Genomic DNA, 18,458 nt, shown 5'->3' with positions numbered 1-18,458 from the left:
AAATTTTAAGAATATTTTCTATAGATATAAAAAAAATACAAAAATAAACCTAAAAAAAATTTTGTATAGATACAAAATTATGCAAAAAATTTATATAAAAATAAATATTTGCGATAACTTTCTATAGAAATACAAGTTAGGCAAATTTTCAATAAAAAATAAAATATTGACAAAATTTTCTATAGAAATACATTTTGACAAAATTTTCTATAGAAATAAAAATTTGGCCAAAATTTCAATAGAAATTATATTTGACAAAATTTTCTAAAAAAAATTAAATGTTGACAAAATTTTCTACAGAAATAAAATTTGGACAAAATTTTCTGTAGAAATTTATGCTAAAATTTCTATAGAAATGAAATTTTGACAAAATTTCGTAAAAAAAATTAAATTTTGACAAAATTTTCTATAGAAATAAAATGTGGACAAAATTTTCTACGGAAATAAAATTTGGACAAAATTTTCTTTAGAAATAAAATTTTCTACAGAAATAAAATTTTGACAAAATTATCTATGGAAATAAAATTTTGACAAAATTTCCTACAGAAATGAAATTGTGACAAAATTTTCTAAAGAAATAATTGGAAATAACAAGTATATACGGCCGTAAGTTCGACCAGGCCGAATCTTATGTAACCTCCACCATGGATTCCGTAGAAACTTCTACGAAAGACTGTCATCTACAATCGAATTACTTGGGTTGTGGTATCTTAAAACTTCTTAACATCATTTTCTAAATTGTGAGTTAGTCCATACATGGTATATATTAGACAAAAAAGTTATGTATAGGTAAGTCTACAAATAATTACGAATCGACATGGACTTTTGCACGGTACGTAGAGAGCCAGAATTGAAATATGGGGGTCACTTATATTTGGGGGCTATATAAAGGGTGATTTGTTAAGAGCTTGATAACTTTTTTTTTAAAAAAAACGCATAAAATTTGCAAAATCTCATCGGTTCTTTATTTGAAACGTTAGATTGGTCCATGACATTTACTTTTTGAAGATAATTTCATTTAAATGTTGACCGCGGCTGCGTCTTAGGTGGTCCATTCGGAAAGTCCAATTTTGGGCAACTTTTTCGAGCATTTCGGCCGGAATAGCCCGAATTTCTCCGGAAATGTTGTCTTCCAAAGCTGGAATAGTTGCTGGCTTATTTCTGTAGACTTTAGACTTGACGTAGCCCCACAAAAAATAGTCTAAAGGCGTCAAATCGCATGATCTTGGTGGCCAACTTACCGGTCCATTTCTTGAGATGAATTGCTCTCCGAAGTTTTCCCTCAAAATGGCCATAGAATCGCGAGCTGTGTGGCATGTAGCGCCATCTTGTTGAAACCACATGTCAACCAAGTTCAGTTCTTCCATTTTTGGCAACAAAAAGTTTGTTAGCATCGAACGATAGCGATCGCCATTCACCGTAACGTTGCGTCCAACAGCATCTTTGAAAAAATACGGTCCAATGATTCCACCAGCGTACAAACCACACCAAACAGTGCATTTTTCGGGATGCATGGGCAGTTCTTGAACGGCTTCTGGTTGCTCTTCACTCCAAATGCGGCAATTTTACTTATTTACGTAGCCATTCAACCAGAAATGAGCCTCATCGCTGAACAAAATTTGTCGATAAACACATTTCGAACCGAACACTGATTTTGGTAATAAAATTCAATGATTTGCAAGCGTTGCTCGTTAGTAAGTCTATTCATGATGAAATGTCAAAGCATACTGAGCATCTTTCTCTTTGACACCATGTCTGAAATCCCACGTGATCTGTCAAATACTAATGCATGAAAATCCTAACCTCAAAAGAATCACCCTTTAGAATTATGAACTTGATATGGACCAATTTTTGTGTGATTGGGGAATTTATCTGAGGGCTATATATAACTATAGACCGATATGGACCTAGTTAGGCATGGTTGTTAGGTTAGGTTAGGTGGCAGCCCGATGTATCAGGCTCACATAGACTATTCAGTCCATTGTGGTACCACATTGGTGAACTTCTCTCTTACCACTGAGTGCTGCCCGATTCCATGTTAAGCTCAATGACAAAGGACCTCCTTTTTATATCCGAATCCGAACGGCGTTCCACATTGCAGGGAAACCACTTAGAGAAGTTTTGAAACCCTCAGAAATGTCACCAGTATTACTGAGGTGGGATAATCCACCGCTGAAAAACTTTTTGGTGTTCGGTCGAAGCAGGAATCGAACCCACGACCTTGTGTATGCAAGGCGGGCATGCGGTGGGGAGCCACGGTGGTGCAATGGTTGTTAACGGCCATATACTAGCACACTGTACCAAATTTCAACTGACTCGGATGAAATTTGCTCCTCCAAGAGTCTCCAAAACCAAATCTCGGGACCGGTTTATATGGGGGCTATATATGATTATGGACTGATATGGACCACTTTTGGCATGGTTGTTAAATTCATATACTACCACCACGTACCAAATTTCAACTGAATAAAATGAATTTTGGTCTTCCAATAGGCTCCGGAGGTCAAATCTGGGGATCGGCTTATATGGGGGCTATAATAATTATGGGTCTATGTGGACCATGGTCATTAGAGACCATATACCAACACCATGTACCAAATTTCAGCCGGATCGGATGAAATGTGCTTCTCTTAGAGGCTCCGCATGCCAAATCGGGGGATCGGTTTATATGGAGGCTATATATAATTATGGACCGATGTGGACCAATTTTTGCATGGTTGTTAGAGACCATATACTAACACCATGTACTACATTTCAAACGGATCGGATGAAATTTGCTTCTCTTAGAGCAATCGCAAGCCAAATTTGGGGGTCCTTTTATATGGGGGCTATACGTAAAAGTGGGCCGATATGGACCAATTTTTGCATGGTTTTTAGAGACCATATATTTACATTATGTACCAAATTTCAGCCGGATCGGATGAAATTTGCTTCTCTTAGAGCAATCGCAAGTCAAATTTGGGGGTCCGTTTATATGGGGGCTATACGTAAAAGTAGACCGATATGGCCCATTTACAATACCATCCAACCTACATCAATAGCAACTACTTGTGCCAAGTTTCAAGTCGATAGCTTGTGTCGTTCGGAAGTTAGCGTGATTTCAACAGACGGACGGACATGCTCAGATCGACTCAGAATTTCACCACGACCCAGAATATACACACTTTATGGGGTCTTAGAGCAATATTTCGATGTGTTACAAACGGAATGACAAAGTTAATATACCCCCATCCTATGGTGGAGGGTATAAAAATTTGACCAAATTTTCTATCGAAATAAAATTTTTGAAGAATTTTAACATTTAAATGATATTAACTTAATTTGGAAAAATAGTCCGGTGGTACGAATTTTGTTCCAATTTTGCAAAAATTTTGGTCCAGAATAAAAGTTCATTGTGGTAACGCTGTTGGGAATTGTATAGCCACTGTTTAGAATTGTGTACCCAAACGATAATGGAAATGTTATTAGAATCATTAATATTTTTCAATAACAAAAAGCCAAATTAAAGCGGCACATATGAAACTCTACACAAACATAAATTTGCGTGTTGAAATCGGTTTCCTAAGTTTGCGAGAAAAAAATTGGTAATTGTTCGAAAAAAAGTGAAACTGCTCGTCTGACAACTGCAAGATTTATTCCAATGGCAGTTCGTGTATAAGCTAAAACAACTCCCTCATTTATTTAGCTTCTCCATATTTCTTGTTTTCTTTCCAGCCAGAACGGATTCGACTGCGTGATAGCCACTATAAAAACGCTCTTCATTATTGTGCTGCTCAGAGCGTGGCAAGAACGGGAGACCTCGTGGCTGCCGCCAGTATAGCCGTCGCAGCTCCAGAATTACTGGAGTCTGCCGACGAAGATGGCTTCACACCGCTACACTTGGCTGTTATTCAGGGCAACTTGGCTATGGTCAATTTGCTGCTAGCGAACAAAGCCGATGTGAATGCGGTGGATAAGGAGGGTCATTCGGTAGTGCATTGGGCCACAGGTAACGTTAAAAATATCTCGAATTGAAAACTTAATGAATTCTCTTTTTCTTTGCAGTTTGTGGAGAAGTGGGTGCTCTGAGAGCTGTTTTGGCGGCGGGCGCCAATGTTACCACTCCTGATATAAATGGCGGTTCCCCTCTGCATTATGCGGCTCAAATGTGTGGAGCCAGTTATGAGGGTAAATTAAGTCCCATGAGCTCTAATAAGCTGGCCTTGGAAATATTAGGTGTCCTATTGGCTCATCCTCAGTGTAGTGTAGATGCAGAAGATAAAGATGGGCGACAACCATTGCTGTGGGCTGCGTCAGCAGGTTCAGCAAAAGCTATACTGGCTTTAGTTAAGGCTGGAGCTAGAGTGGAGAGTGCTGACAAGTTGGTTTTGTTTCTTTTGGAAGTGTGAGATTGTAAAGCTTAGAATAATTTCCAATTTCTTTCAGGGATGGATTGACGGCTTTACATTGTGCAGCTTCCCGAGGTCACACAGAGTGTCTGGATACTTTGATAAGTCTGTGTGGAGCACCTACAGATCTCATAGATTCCAATGGCTGTACAGCTCTCCATTATGCGGTAACACTTGGTCATGCCGATGCTACGTCGCGTTTATTGGATTTTGAAGCTGATCCCAATCGGCAAGATCGTAAGGGTCGTACCCCAGCCCATTGTGGTTGCGCCAAAGGCCAATTTGAGACAGTCAAACTGCTTAAGGAACGCAATGCCAACCTGTGGCTACGTAATGCCAAAGGAGATCTTCCCCTACATGAAGCTGCTTCGTCGGGACGTCGTGAATTGGTGGAATGGCTTTTGGATCAAAGACCTAAGCAAGTGAACACCACCAGTAATGATGGCCGTAGTTTGCTACACATAGCCGCTTACAATAACTATACGGATATGTGTAAACTTCTAATAGACTATGGAGCCGATATTAATGCGGTCTATCGTAATTCCAAGGGGGTCGTTATAACTCCCCTGGATTGTTCTCTCCAGAAAGGTCATCGATCAACGGCGAAATTTCTCCAAAGTCATGGATGTTTACCAGCTGGGAAACTAAAGTTGGCTGCAAGACGTCCCAATCCTTTCTCGCAACCTTCTATGGATGTGGTAAAACCTCTGCAATATATGGAAAAAGAGGAAATTCATGACTTGAGTAATTCCAAGAAATATGTAGTCTACCTAAAACGTTCCGAGTCCGATGGTGGAGAGGATGGGAACTGCAGTTGTACAGAAGAAACCTATCGAAGAGAGCAACGATATGCCCATACGTGTCAAAGACACCAAAGAAGCAAATCCAAACGCCAATTGAGAAGGCGTACCAGTAGTTGTGGAGAGCCTAAGGAATCAGATCATGATTGTGGAGGCATGTGTCGCTCCAAGAGCAATATTGAAATAAGACGCCGAAAATCCCGCGAGCGTTATCTCAGTTCTAGTGAATGGGAGGACGAGGAGGATGATGAAGATTCTTGTGAAAATTGTTGCTACCACAAACGACAAAAGCAGAGGGTCTTGCAAAAGAGAAAATCTCTAACTTGCAAACGATCTAGGGAAGCTATCGACCCAGAAGGCAGGGATGATGAAGAAGATAATGGTCATAGAACAAAGTCTAGCCAAGAGCCAGAGACCAGTCATGGTCAGAAGACCGAATGCAATGAGGAGAAAAAGGAAGCTGACGAAAAAGTACCTGACAGCAGTGAACCCTCTGCACCTCCCATTGAAGCAGATGCAGAGCCAGCAATTTTCAGTCGCTCTGCATCCCCAACAAAGACATCTGTGCCAACAACTCCTACGACGGCCGCCGCAAAGGAGGGTACTTTTATCAAAACTCCTCCTACAACAGAAACTCTAGAAGTCCCTGGACCTTCTGCAGCTGAACTAACCGATGAAGAGGAAGTCAATGAGAGTGCTTCAAAAAATATCTTAGCTGAGGTTCAGGTCCACCACGGAGCCGATGAGGGTGGAGATGGAGAAAAGATCAACGAGGATAATAAACCTTCAGCCGTGGAGGAAGAAAAGAAAGAATTACCGGAGTCTGAAGGAGTAGCAAAGGAAGTCGATGATATTATAGAGACAGCAACTACCATTGCTCAGACTGCTTTAGCTCCCAGGAACTCTACAACTTCAGCAGAAGAAGAATCGCAAAAAAATGATGAGGCTTCCAAAGGTGAGGCTAATGATCAAGCAAACGAAGAAGTAAATCTAGATAACAATAAAGCACAAGAAAGCAAAAATGAGCAAGAGGGAACCGATGGAAAAGTCCAAGACAGTGAGGAATCGAAATCCAAAGAGGAGACTAAAAGCGAAGATGGGCCCGAAGAACCAAAGAACCAGGAAGACACGGGGTTAGAAAACGAAACATCACAAATCCAACAAGAAAAAGAAGAATCTAAGGAAACTGCCGAGGCGAAAGACGGTGCTCAGCAACCTGCCGATCCACCACCACCACCTTCCCCACTTCCAAGTAAAACTTCCGAATCACCTACAAAAATGGAGTCAGGAGATCAACCAGCCGATGCAAGTCAAACCAAGCCAAGTGAAACAACAACATCTTCCAAACCTCAAACTACCTCAGATAATGTGAATGACAACCTAGACGATACGAAAGATATGCAGGACGACACAAATCCCAAGACACCAACCGATGGCACTGCCATTTATTCACGCAATCAAGCATCGCCAGATGCCAGTAAGGCCCCAATACGGGAACAAGAATCTAGGCGTTCATTTACCCTGCTTCCTTCTGATTCGGCTGAAGATGAACCACCTCCAATACAAATACAAACTGAATCGGTGAGACGTAAATCCAGCTTCCAGGTTTTGAAAAGCGATGAATCCGCTTTAGAAGTGGATGACTCCAATTCCCCCAGAGAAGAGGTAGACATGAGCGACTCTACTGTTTTCAAGGTTCTGACATGTCCACAGACTCAAATGTTTGAAGCTGATTCTAATCGTTCTGAAGACACTCTCCATAAAGAGGAAGAACTAGAAGATGAAGAAATCCAAGATGATCCAAGTCCAGATAGAGCTCATTTTCGATCTCATGATGAACCACTTTCGCCTTATGATTATGCGAGCGGACGAAAGAGGCGCCTTAAGAAACGTGTCAAGAGTGGTGTGAAGACACGCAGTAATTGGCAACAACAGCAGCAACAAAGAGCCGAGGGCAATCCATCTGATGTACAACAGAACAGCAAAGATCAAGATTCCGGTTTTGAACCCAGTCCCAGAACTTTAAAAAGTAAAATTCCAACTCCACGTAATGTTTACACTGCCCATTTGCCTCGTCGTCCTTTGTATGCAACATTGGATGGTCGCTCATGCAGTAGCCGTCTGGAAAATCGTAAGGCAGGAGATAAGGGCGCCTGTGATATGACAGCCGTTACTCGTTCCATTCAAAGGAACATTAGAAGGTAAGTGATCTGGTACGACGAGAACTAGTAGGCATCAATCACAGAGATTAACTTCCGTGTCGTAAAAGACAGACCAACAGCGAAAGGTGCTTTTTCCGAATACCCCCCCAAAAAACTAATTTTACTTCAATTTATCGCATCGTCTCTGCTTTTATTACCATCGACTATGGGTGGCTTAATTTAGCTCAGTTATGGAAGATACTGTAACAGGTAATGGTCGATGACATAAGGCACAGTGGTTATATAAATTTGTTGAATTTTCCAACCAGAAGGTGGACGCAATTTAGTTTTTTTTTTTACCGTAAGGTCTTGAGAGATAGAGGGTGGCCAAGACTGGTGGAAACCCGATAGGACGAGTAGCAATCCCAATGTTTAGTACTATAGAGAGCTCTAGTGAACAGTCGGTTATGTGGAATCATCATATTTTGCATGAAGACTTCAATTAATACATGAACTTAAGTCTATCGTTGGCAGATTGAGTCCTTGAAATGCATGCATATAATCCGGAATTCTATAGAAAAAACGTCTGTTTCAACATCGATGGCTACATTAGCATCTAGTGCTCGGGAAATCCAAGAGTTAATATTGGGAACATTCTCCATCCTCAACGTGTAATGGTTGGCTTTGATTTATTGTTTGTCAAAGTCATTGGACCTTAATTTTTGGAAAACGGCGATGGATCAATAGACACAGTCGCGGAGAATGGGCTATCGAGGGATGATTAATAATTTTTCTCGTCGGAGTTGGATGAAATTGATCTAGACAAGGCTTACTCTCAATAAGACGATGCTACGTGCCACTACTAACAAAACCATTGCTCTTTTACGTGATAAGCTATCCAACCTTGCTATCTCTGCAAGAGGTGATCACAAACGGCCAGTGAGATCTTGTTATTTCAAACCTTGCGAATTCTTCCTCTGAGGCCACGGAAATTGATAAGGCCTACGTCAAAAGCCCAGCACCGATTCGTCTCCTTAAAGTCCGAATTCTCAGGATATTTAAGGAGGCAAGTTAGGTATGGGAAGATATTCTAACGGTCCGCAACAAAACCAATTTAGGTGCATGTCTGTCGCCTAGGTCTTAAGCCCAGCATCGTTTCGTCTTCTCAAAGACAGAATTCTCATGATACTTAAGGAGGGAAGTTATTCTAAAGATCAATAACAAAACAAATTTAGGTACATGTCTGCAGTCAAGAGATAGGTCCTACGCCAAAGGCCCAGCATCGATTCGTCTCCTAAAAGCCAGACAGTCCTCCGGCTCCACGGGTACTAATAGGGCCTAGTTCTAAATCCCAGCATCATTTCGTCTTCTCAAATCCAGAATTCTCAAGATACTTAAGGAGGGAGGATAGTTATGGGAGGATATTCGAAAAATCCGCAACAAAAACAATTTAGGTACATGTCTATCGTCAAGAGATAGGGTCTACGTCAAAAGCCCAACATCGATTCGTCTCCTCAAGGAAGGAATTCTCAAGATACTTAAGGAAGGAGGGAAGATATTCTAAAGATCTGCAACAAAACTAATTTAGGTACACGTATGTCGTCAACACAAGTACCATGTGGCACTTCTTCCTCTGGGGCCAGGGATAATGATAGGGCCTACGACAAAAGCCCAGCATCGATTCGTCTCCTTAAAGTCAGAATTCTCAAAATTCTTAAGGAGGGAGGTTAGTTATGGGAAGATATTCGAAAAATCCACAACAAAAACAATTTACGACATGTCTATCGTAGAGATAGGGTCTACGTCAAAAGCCCAACATCGATTCGTCTCCTCAAGGCCAGAATTCTCAAGATACTTAAGGAAGAAGGAAAGATATTCTAAAAATCCGTAACAAAACTAATTTAGGTACATGTCTGTCGTCTAGAGATAGAGCCTGCGTCAAAAGCCTAACATCGATTCGTATCCTCAAAGCCAGAATTCTCAAGATACTTAGGGAAGGATGGAAGATATTCTAAAGATCCGCAACAAACTAATTTAGGTACACGTATGTCGCCAACACAAGTACCATGTGGCACTTCTTCCTCTGGGGCCACGGATATTGATAGGACTTATGTCGAAAGCCCAGCATCGATTCGTCTCCTTAAAGTCAGAATTCCCAAGATTCTTAAGGAGGAAGGTTAGCTATGGGAAGATATTCAAAAAATCCGCAACAAAAACAATTTAGCTACATGTCTATCGTCAAGAGATAGGGCCTATGTCAAGAGCCCAGTATCGATTCGTCTCCTCAAAGCCAGAATTCTCAAGATACTTAAGGAAGGAGGGAAGATATTCTAAAGATCCGCAACAAAACTAATTTAAGTACACGTATGTCGTCACGGATATTGATAGGGCCTACGCTAAAAGCCCAGCATCGATTCGTCTCCTTAAATTCAGAATTCTCAAACTTCTTAAGGAGGGAGGTTAGTTATGGGAAGATATTCGAAAAATCCGCAGCAAAAACAATTTAGGTACATGTCTATCGTCAAGAGATAGGGCCTACGTCAAAAGCCCAGCATCGATTCGTCTCCTCAAGGCCAGAATTCTCAAGATACTTAAGGAAGAAGGGAAGATATTCTAAAAATTCGCAACAAAACTAATTTAGGTACATGTCTGTCGTCAACACAAGTACCATGTGGCATTTCTTCCTCTTGGGCCACGGAAATTGATAGGGCCTACGCCAAAAGCCCAACATCGATTCGTCTCCTTAAAGTCAGAATTCTCAAGATTCTTAAGGAGGAAGGTTAGCTATGGGAAGATATTCAAAAAACCCGCAACAAAAACAATTTAGGTACATGTCTATCTTCAAGTGATAGGGCCTATGTCAAGAGCCCAGTATCGATTCGTCTCCTCAAAGCCAGAATTCTCAAGAGATCTAAGGAAGGAGGGAAGATATTCTAAAGATCCGCAACAAAACTAATTTAGATACACGTATGTCGTCTAGAGATAGGGCCTGCGTCAAAATCTAAGCATTGATTCGACTCCTCATAGCCAGAATTCTCAAGATACTTAAGGAAGGAGGGAAGATATTCTAAAGATCCGCAACAAAACTAATTTAGGTACACGTATTTCGTCAACACAAGGACCCTGTGGCATTTCTTCCTCTGGGGCCACGGATATTGATAGGACCTACGCCAAAAGCCCAGCATCGATTCGTCTCCTTAAAGTCAGAATTCTCAAGATTCTTAAGGAGGGAGGTTAGTTATGGGAAGATATTCGAAAAATCCGTAACAAAAACAATTTAGGAACATGTCTATCGTCAAGAGATAGGGCCTACGTCAAAGCTCAAGATACTTAAGGAAGAAGGGAAGATATTCTAAGGATCCGCAACAAAACTAATTTAGGTACATGTCTGTCGTCAAGACATGTACCATATGCGACTTCTTCTTCCGGAGTCACGGGTACTGATATGACCTATATCAAAAGCCCAGCATCGATTCGTCTCCTCAAAGACAGAATTCTCAAGATTCTTAAAGAGGGATGTTAGTTATGGGAAGATATTCTAAAGATCCGCAACAAAATTAATTTAGTTACATGTCTGTTGTCAAGAGATAATGCCTACGTCAAAAGCCCAGCATCGATTCGTCACCTAACAGGCAGAATTCTCAGAATGCTTAAGGAGGGAGGTTAGTTATTGGAAGATATTCTAAAGATCCACAACAAAACCAATGAAGACGCGCGACTGTCGTCAAGAGAGTCAAGAGTTTCAACTTTAGTTTTTTGCTTAGATTATTGGTAATTGTCTGGCCCACTATGCAAACTAAATAACATTCGAAAAACGTTCTTTCTCTGGATGTTACTTTATTATTTGCTACATGGCCACTGAGTGTTGACTAATCTCCTGCAAATACCATTTTCTTGGCCAGATTTATGCGTCCTCTTGCTACTCATTCTGATGGTGATGACGACGATGATGATGATATTGTTTCTTCTCTATTTAAATCCGCGTAACACTTGTGTCACAAACCCATCTCTCCAACAACGAATCATCATCCACCACCTGTTTCTGATTTTTCTCAACATTGTCCATGATGTTGTAATGTGAAGGTGTTTGTTGGCTTTGGCGTTCTTGTTTCCTCTCAGGATTTTGCATTCAAGTTAATTTTGTTGAAATATACTAGAGGTCCATCATTTTTCATCTTTTGTAATTTGACATCGAAAGTCTGCTCCACAATGTTGGAACATTGTCCGTGTTGTCGTTTTCTTTATCCGTGCACTGGGGTAGGGATGGAGGTGTCAGTTGGGCCTTAACATTATCCTGGCTGATTTGTGGCCTTTATACTATGGCCACCCACCGGCTAGCACAACTTTCTTTTGCCACGTCCAAGCTAAAAGGCACAACGAAAGTTTGCCTAGTTGGGCTTTGCTTCATCTCCAACAAACTGTGTGGTTGTATGGAAGCCATTTTAATGTGATTAACAGCAATGAAAGTGGCATTTATGAGACTTTTCCTTTTTTTCGGTTATTCGAATGATAAAGTTACTGAATATAATATTGCGGATAAAGGGAGAGGGGAATTTTGAAAACGTGATAGAAAAAAACGTCTAAATATCCGTATATCCTTAATTATAAAGTCGTTTTGTGTAAACATCAAACTCAGCACTGGGAACTTTCAACATCAGGACACTTCAGAGATTGATAGTTAGTAATGCTCTGGGGAAGCTCAAGTGGGGAAAAGTAAAAGTGAAATCAACTGCAAATGCAAAGTAATTTTGTGTAGCAGTTTTACCAAGCATTATGGATCAATTATTAAAATTGAAGAGGGATTTGCCATTAATTACCTAATGTAAAAAAAAGCTTAAAAACAATTTTATATTGAAAACAGCCACCCACATTTGTGACTATGGTAAAAAGCATGTTTTTTTGTTGCAATACCCAGCAAAAGCTAGGAATTATACTGCATACCAAGAATATTGGGGGTAATGGTTTACCATCATCGAACAGCTTTGATTGCCTAGCAGTTTAGGTTAAAGTGGCAGCCCGATTTGATTCAGGCTAACATAGACTATTCAGTCCATTGTGATTTCGGTTGCCTACTAAAGGCAGGGAGTTTCGGTTGCCTTCTTAAGGCAGGGTAGTGACAAAGGTAGTTTTCCAAAATCTCATCATCTACAAAACACATCCTACCTGCACCATCCTCTGTTGTTCCTATTCGGCACATATGGGCTCTAAATTTTAGGTGCTCACCCATTATTCCTTCGGCCCTCCTGATTAGCGTCCTATTCTTCTTGACTAGTTCTCCAGACTTTTTCTTGACTGGGTCACCCCATAGTATTTTCGTTGTCCTTGGGACCGTTGCATTGGTCCACATCGCTTTATGTATCTCCCGTGCCTTTTCAATAAACTCGGTCCGAGTTGCTTCTATTGGCTTTACGTTCTCTAAGTTCATTTCCATCTACGTTTCCTCTTATTACGACACCATTATTTCGGTCCTTTATACATACGCCCAGTTGTGACCTCTCACCCATCTTCGATCCCTTGGTTTAGCAGTCATTTCCCTCTGATAACTGTATCTCAAGTCTCATTCCCCTGGGCCATGGCTTCATTAGGTACACGACCATGGATTGTTGCGACATGCGTCATTTTGTCCATCGTCTCCCCTATTATCCTTTGATGCTTCGTCTTGTTTCGTGTTTCCGTCCATTCTGCCAACATCTTTAAACTCATCGCAACCATGGCGTCGTCGCTTGTGATCCGAACCTCTATAGGTCCTAAGTCCAGTATCGTCGCCAAGTCTCTGGTTGCCACTTCTGCCTACAGGATTGTAATGTGGTCTACTAATTCGAGTAGGATGTTGGTGTCTGGGTCCTCCACATAGACGCCCAGGTCCGTTTTCTCAATTCATCTTGGATTCATTGGTGTAGCAGTTATTTTGCACTGGTATCTTTTCTGGGGTCCCATTATCACAGGACCATCTTACTGGCTTCAGAATGTCACAGTCGGCAGCTATGGCTAACTCACGTATATGATAATGGATGGTTTCGGCATCCGCCATTATACCCACCATCTCCCCTATTATCCTTTGATTGTTCGCCATGTTTCGTGTTTCCGTCCATTGTGAATTTTATCAATTCTTTGGGCCCGGATATTAAGTCCACGGCCCTCCGGACTTTCATCCCATTCTTCTTCAGTAGTTCTTCAGACTTCTTACGTCACCCTATAGTATTTTCGTCGTCTTTGCGACCGTTGCATCGTTTTTCCTGTCCTCTCATCCATCTTCGATCCATCGGTGTTGCAGTCAGTTCCCCCTGGCATCTCTTCTGGAGTCCCATTCTGTCGTCAGAATATCACAATCAGCAGCGATGGCCATCTCAGGTACACGATCATGGATAATTGCGGCATCCGCCAAACCACCCACCATCTGCCCTAGTAGCCTATGATGGTTCGTCATGTTTCGCGTTTCCGTCTATTCTCCAAATATCTTCATCTTATCGCAACTATGGCGGCTTCGTTTCGTGATCTGAACATTTATAGATCATAAGACCAGTACCGTCGCCAAGGCCCAGGTTGATGTAGTCTTGGACCTGTGGTGGAGTCTTGTGACCGAAGATCTCTGTGGGGTAACAGTAAGTCCAAAGGCCTCTGTAGTGGAACAGTAGGCCCGAAGGTCTCTGTGATGGAACAGTAGGCCCGAAGGCCTCTGTGGTGGAATAGTAGGCCCGAAGGTCTCTGTGGTGGAACAGTAGGCCCGAAGGTCTCTGTGGGGGAACAGTAGGCCCGCAGGCCTCTGTGGTGGAAGAGTAGGCCCGAAGGTCTCTGTGGTGGAACAGTAGACCCGAAAGTATCTGTGGTGGAACAGTATGCCCGAAGGTCTCTGTGGTGGAACAGTAGGCCCGAAGGTCTCTGTGGTGGAACAGTTGGCCCTAAAGTCTCTGTGGTGGAATAGTAGGCCCGAAGATCCTCGTGGCACTATTTATTTCGAGTCTGGGAAAAAATTCTTCACGACACCAAACCTACAACCAAATCTCTAGCTGAACGATGTGCCATGAACCACTCGTGGAACGATTAGCACCTATTTGTATACAATAAGGTGCAGGTTTTGTCCAATGTCCCAGCCAGTCGCCTATCCTAGTCTGCCCTTGGTTAGAAAAGGTCAACAATATAAGCAATCCGAGCAGTAAACTCGATTTCCTCGTTCGCGTATGTGATTGGCCGTTACAATTTTATTTCTATAGAAAATTTTTTCAAAATTTTGTTTCTATAGAAGATTTGGGCAAAATTTAATTTCTATAAAAAATTTTGTCAAATTTGTCAAAATATGTATTTTCAAAAAAAAACAAAATTTTGTTGAAATTTAATTTTTATAGAAAATTAAATCAAAATATTATTTCTATGGAAAATCTTGTCAACATTTTATTCTTATAGAAAATTTTGTCAAAATGTTATTTCCATAGCGAATTTTGTCACAGTTTTTTTTTCTACAGAAAATTTTGTCAAAATTTTATTTATATAGAAAATTTTGTCAAAATTTTATTTCAATATAAAATTTCGTCAACATTTACATTATATATATAAATTTTGTCAAAATTTTATTTCTATAGAAAGTTTTGTCAAAATTTTATCTCTATAGAAAATTTTGTCAAAATTTTATTTCATTCGTTTTGTTTTGTTATTGTTGGTTTTGTTCTTTAAGCATTGTTGTTGTTTTTTGATTTCAGCTTAAAACCATGCATTGACTAAACTACAAGTGTAGCTTAACCAACCGAGGAAAAGAATGTTTGTCCAATTTATTTGGGCAAAGCCCTATAGACTGCAAGAAGATTGGATGTATGGTCGTTTCGGAATTACCACATTCCTCATCAGCATCCTCTACTTGCAGCAAAACTATCAACCAATTATCAGAATAAATTCAGGCAGTTCATTAAACCCAACAATGACCCACACTTGAACCTTCCGAAAAAAGGTTTTGCATGATAGCCGGCTTATGCCGAAATAAATTCAAAGTACACCCAGCCAACTGCACTCAAATCGATGATTTGACAGTGGCATAGGAAAAGAGATATGTTTGTACGAATTTATTTCGGCATAAGGCAGCTTTCATGCAAAACCTTTTTTCGGAAGGTTCAAGTGTGGTTCATTGTTGGGTCGGTTGGTCAAGCTACACTTGTAGTTTAGTCAATGCATGGTTTTAAGCTTAAATAAAAACAACAACAACAACAAAATGTTATTTCTATAGAAAATTTTGTCTAAATTTTATTTCTATAGAAAATATTGTCAAAATTTTATTTCTTTAGAATATTTTGTCAAAATTTTATTTCTTTAGCATATTTTGTCAAAATTTTATTTCTTTAGAATATTTTATCCAAATTTTATTGCTGTAAAGAATTTTGTCAAAATTTTATTTCTATAGAAAATTTTGTCAAAATTTAATTTTTACAGAAAATTTTGGCAAAATTTTATTTTTTAGACAATTTCGTCAAATTGTTATTTCGAAAGAAAATTTTGGCAAAATTTTAGTTTTTAAGAGAATTGATCAAAGTTTTATTTGAAAACAAAATTATTTCAAAATTTTATTTCCATAGAAAATATTGTCAAAATTTTATTTCTATAGAAAATTCGGGTAACTTAATTTCTCTAAAAAATTTGGTCAAATTTGTCAAAATATATATTTTCTATAAAAACAAAATTTTGTTAAAAATTTTATTTTTATAGAAAGTTAAATCAAAATGTTATTTCTATGGAAAATCTTGTCAAAATTTTGTTGTTATAGAAAATGTTGTCAAAATCTTATTTCTACAGAAAATTTTGTCAAAATCGTATTTCTATAGAAAATTTTATCAAAATTTTATTTCAATAAAAAAGTTTGTCAAAATTTTATCAAAATTTTAATTCTATATAAAATTTTGTCAAAATTTAAATTCTATAAAAATTTTGTCAAATTTTTTTTCTCTAGAAAATTTTGTCAAAATTTTATTTCTATAGAAAATAGTGTCAAAATTTTATTTGTATAGAAAATTTTGTCAAAATCTTATTTCTGTAGAAAATTTTGTCAAAATTTTATTTCTATACAAAATTTTGTCACAATTTTATTTCTATAGAAAATTTTGTTAAAAATTTTATTTCTATAGAAATTTTTAAAAATTTTATTTCTATAGAGAATTTTGTCACAGTTTTATTTCTACAGAAAATTTTGTCAAAATCTTATTTCTATAGAAAATTTTATCGAAATTTTATTTCAATAAAAAAGTTTGTCAAAATTTAATCAAAATTTTATTTCAATATAAAATTTTGTCAACATTTAAATTCTATAAAAATTTTGTCAAAATTTTATTTCTATAGAAAATTTTGTCAAAATTTTATTTCTATAGAAAAAAGTGTCAAAATTTAATTGTATAGAAAATTTTGTCAAAATCTTATTTCTATAGAAAATTTTGTCAAAATTTTATTTCTATAGAAAATTTTTTCAAAATTTGGTTTCTACAGAAAATTTTGTCAAAATTTTATTTCTATAGAAAATTTTTTCAAAATTTTACTCCAATTTAAAAGTTCGTCAAAATTTTATCCAAATTTTATTTCTATATAAAATTTTGTCAACATTTAAATTCTATAAAAATTTTGTCAAAATTTTATCTCTATAGAAAATTTTGTCAAAATTTTATTTCTATAGAAAATTTTGTCAAAACCATTTTTATATAGAAAATTTTGTCAAAATTTTATTTCTATAGAAAATTTTGTCAAAATTTTATTTCTATAGAAAATTTTGTCAAAATTTTATTTCTATAGAAAATTTTGTCAAAATTTAATTTTTATAGGAAATTTTGGCAAAATAACATTTTTTAGACAATTTCATCAAAATGTTATATCTAAAGAAAATTTTGGCAAAATTCTAGTTTTTGAGGAAATTGTTCAAAGTTTTATTTGAAAAAAAAAATATTTCAGAATTTTATTTCCATAGAAATTTTTGTCAAAATTTTACTTCTATAGAAAATATTGTCAATATTGTATTTCTATAGAAAATTTTGTCAAAATTTTATTTTTATAGAAAATTTTGTCAACATTTTATTTCTATAGAAATTTTTTTAAAAATTTAATTTCTATAGAAAATTTTGTCAAAAATTTTTTTCTATAGAAAATTTTTAAAAAATTTTGTCTATAGAAAATTTGGTCAAAATTTTATTTTTAAAGAAAACGTTGGCAATTTTTTTGTTTCTAGAAAATTGATCGAAATTTTATTTGTATAGCAATTTGGCAAAATTGTATGTCTTTTTGTTTTTTATTGTTGGTTTTTACTTCCATCATATTTGTTGTTCTGATAAGCTGAAATCAAAAACAACAACAACATTTTATTACTATAGAAAATTGTGTCTAAATTTTATTTTTATAGATTTGTTTCCAAGATTTTTTTACTATAGAAAATGTTAATTAATTTTAACACGTTACAAGCTTCATTATTGAAGGCTGTAGCATGATTACAAAGGGCAGCCAGGAAGACGAGCTCAGAATAATTAGTGGGAAGAGAAGACCCTATTGAGCTTGATTTAGATCGTCTTAGAATTTCTTCTTACTCAAAAAAATATATATAACATATATATAAACACGGACATCGACATTTCTATGTGTTACACCGCCTTAACCCTCCAATGGTGCTAGGTATAAAACCAAATATATTTATAGATTTCACAACTTTCTTGCCACTGTCCTATTAATACAAATGTCACAGAGGAAATACAAATATACCTATCTTCATTAGGAAGTAAATTAAAATTCACCTAAGCACTTGCCCTTTCATTCAATGATGGATGTCATAATACAACAGGTTCCAACTTCATCTGAAGAAAATTATGTGTTCTTGTGAAATCTTTGTGAATATTTGTATAGCGGTTGCACAAATAAAATCCCAGAGCTCTCACTCTCCCTCTCTCTTTCTCACTCTCCCCAGAGCATAGTCAGATTTGTTGACTTCCCAAGGTTTTGTTCACATTCTCCATAGCATTATGCGTTATGTTGCTGCAGCAAGGTGAGATAAGACTAAAGAGGAATAAGTTTGTTCTTGTTGCTTTGCCCCCATATTTGTTATTCTTTTCTCATTTTTTGTATTATTTTCAAAAATAAAAGTTTAGCTAAACTTTTTTACTTTTGTTTGTCTTCAGAAT

The 18,458-nt window shown here is 37.6% G+C and overlaps 1 protein-coding gene across 1 annotated transcript in view; it reads left to right on the top strand.

The window, feature by feature from the left end:
- The first annotated feature begins 3,720 nt into the window (after positions 1-3,720).
- Positions 3,721-18,458, top strand: part of LOC142238827 (uncharacterized) — a 101,619-nt gene continuing 86,881 nt past the window's right edge. Inside the window, exons 1-3 of the mRNA XM_075310585.1 lie at positions 3,721-3,988; positions 4,045-4,360; positions 4,426-7,389. Coding sequence (XP_075166700.1) covers positions 3,907-3,988; positions 4,045-4,360; positions 4,426-7,389 — 3,362 coding nt within the window. The 5' untranslated portion in view covers positions 3,721-3,906. The remainder of the gene's footprint in view (positions 3,989-4,044; positions 4,361-4,425; positions 7,390-18,458) is intronic.

Source organism: Haematobia irritans, chromosome 1, assembly GCF_050003625.1.
Source record: "Haematobia irritans isolate KBUSLIRL chromosome 1, ASM5000362v1, whole genome shotgun sequence".
Lineage (NCBI taxonomy): Eukaryota > Metazoa > Arthropoda > Insecta > Diptera > Muscidae > Haematobia > Haematobia irritans.
This window is presented reverse-complemented; position numbering and strand designations above follow the sequence as displayed.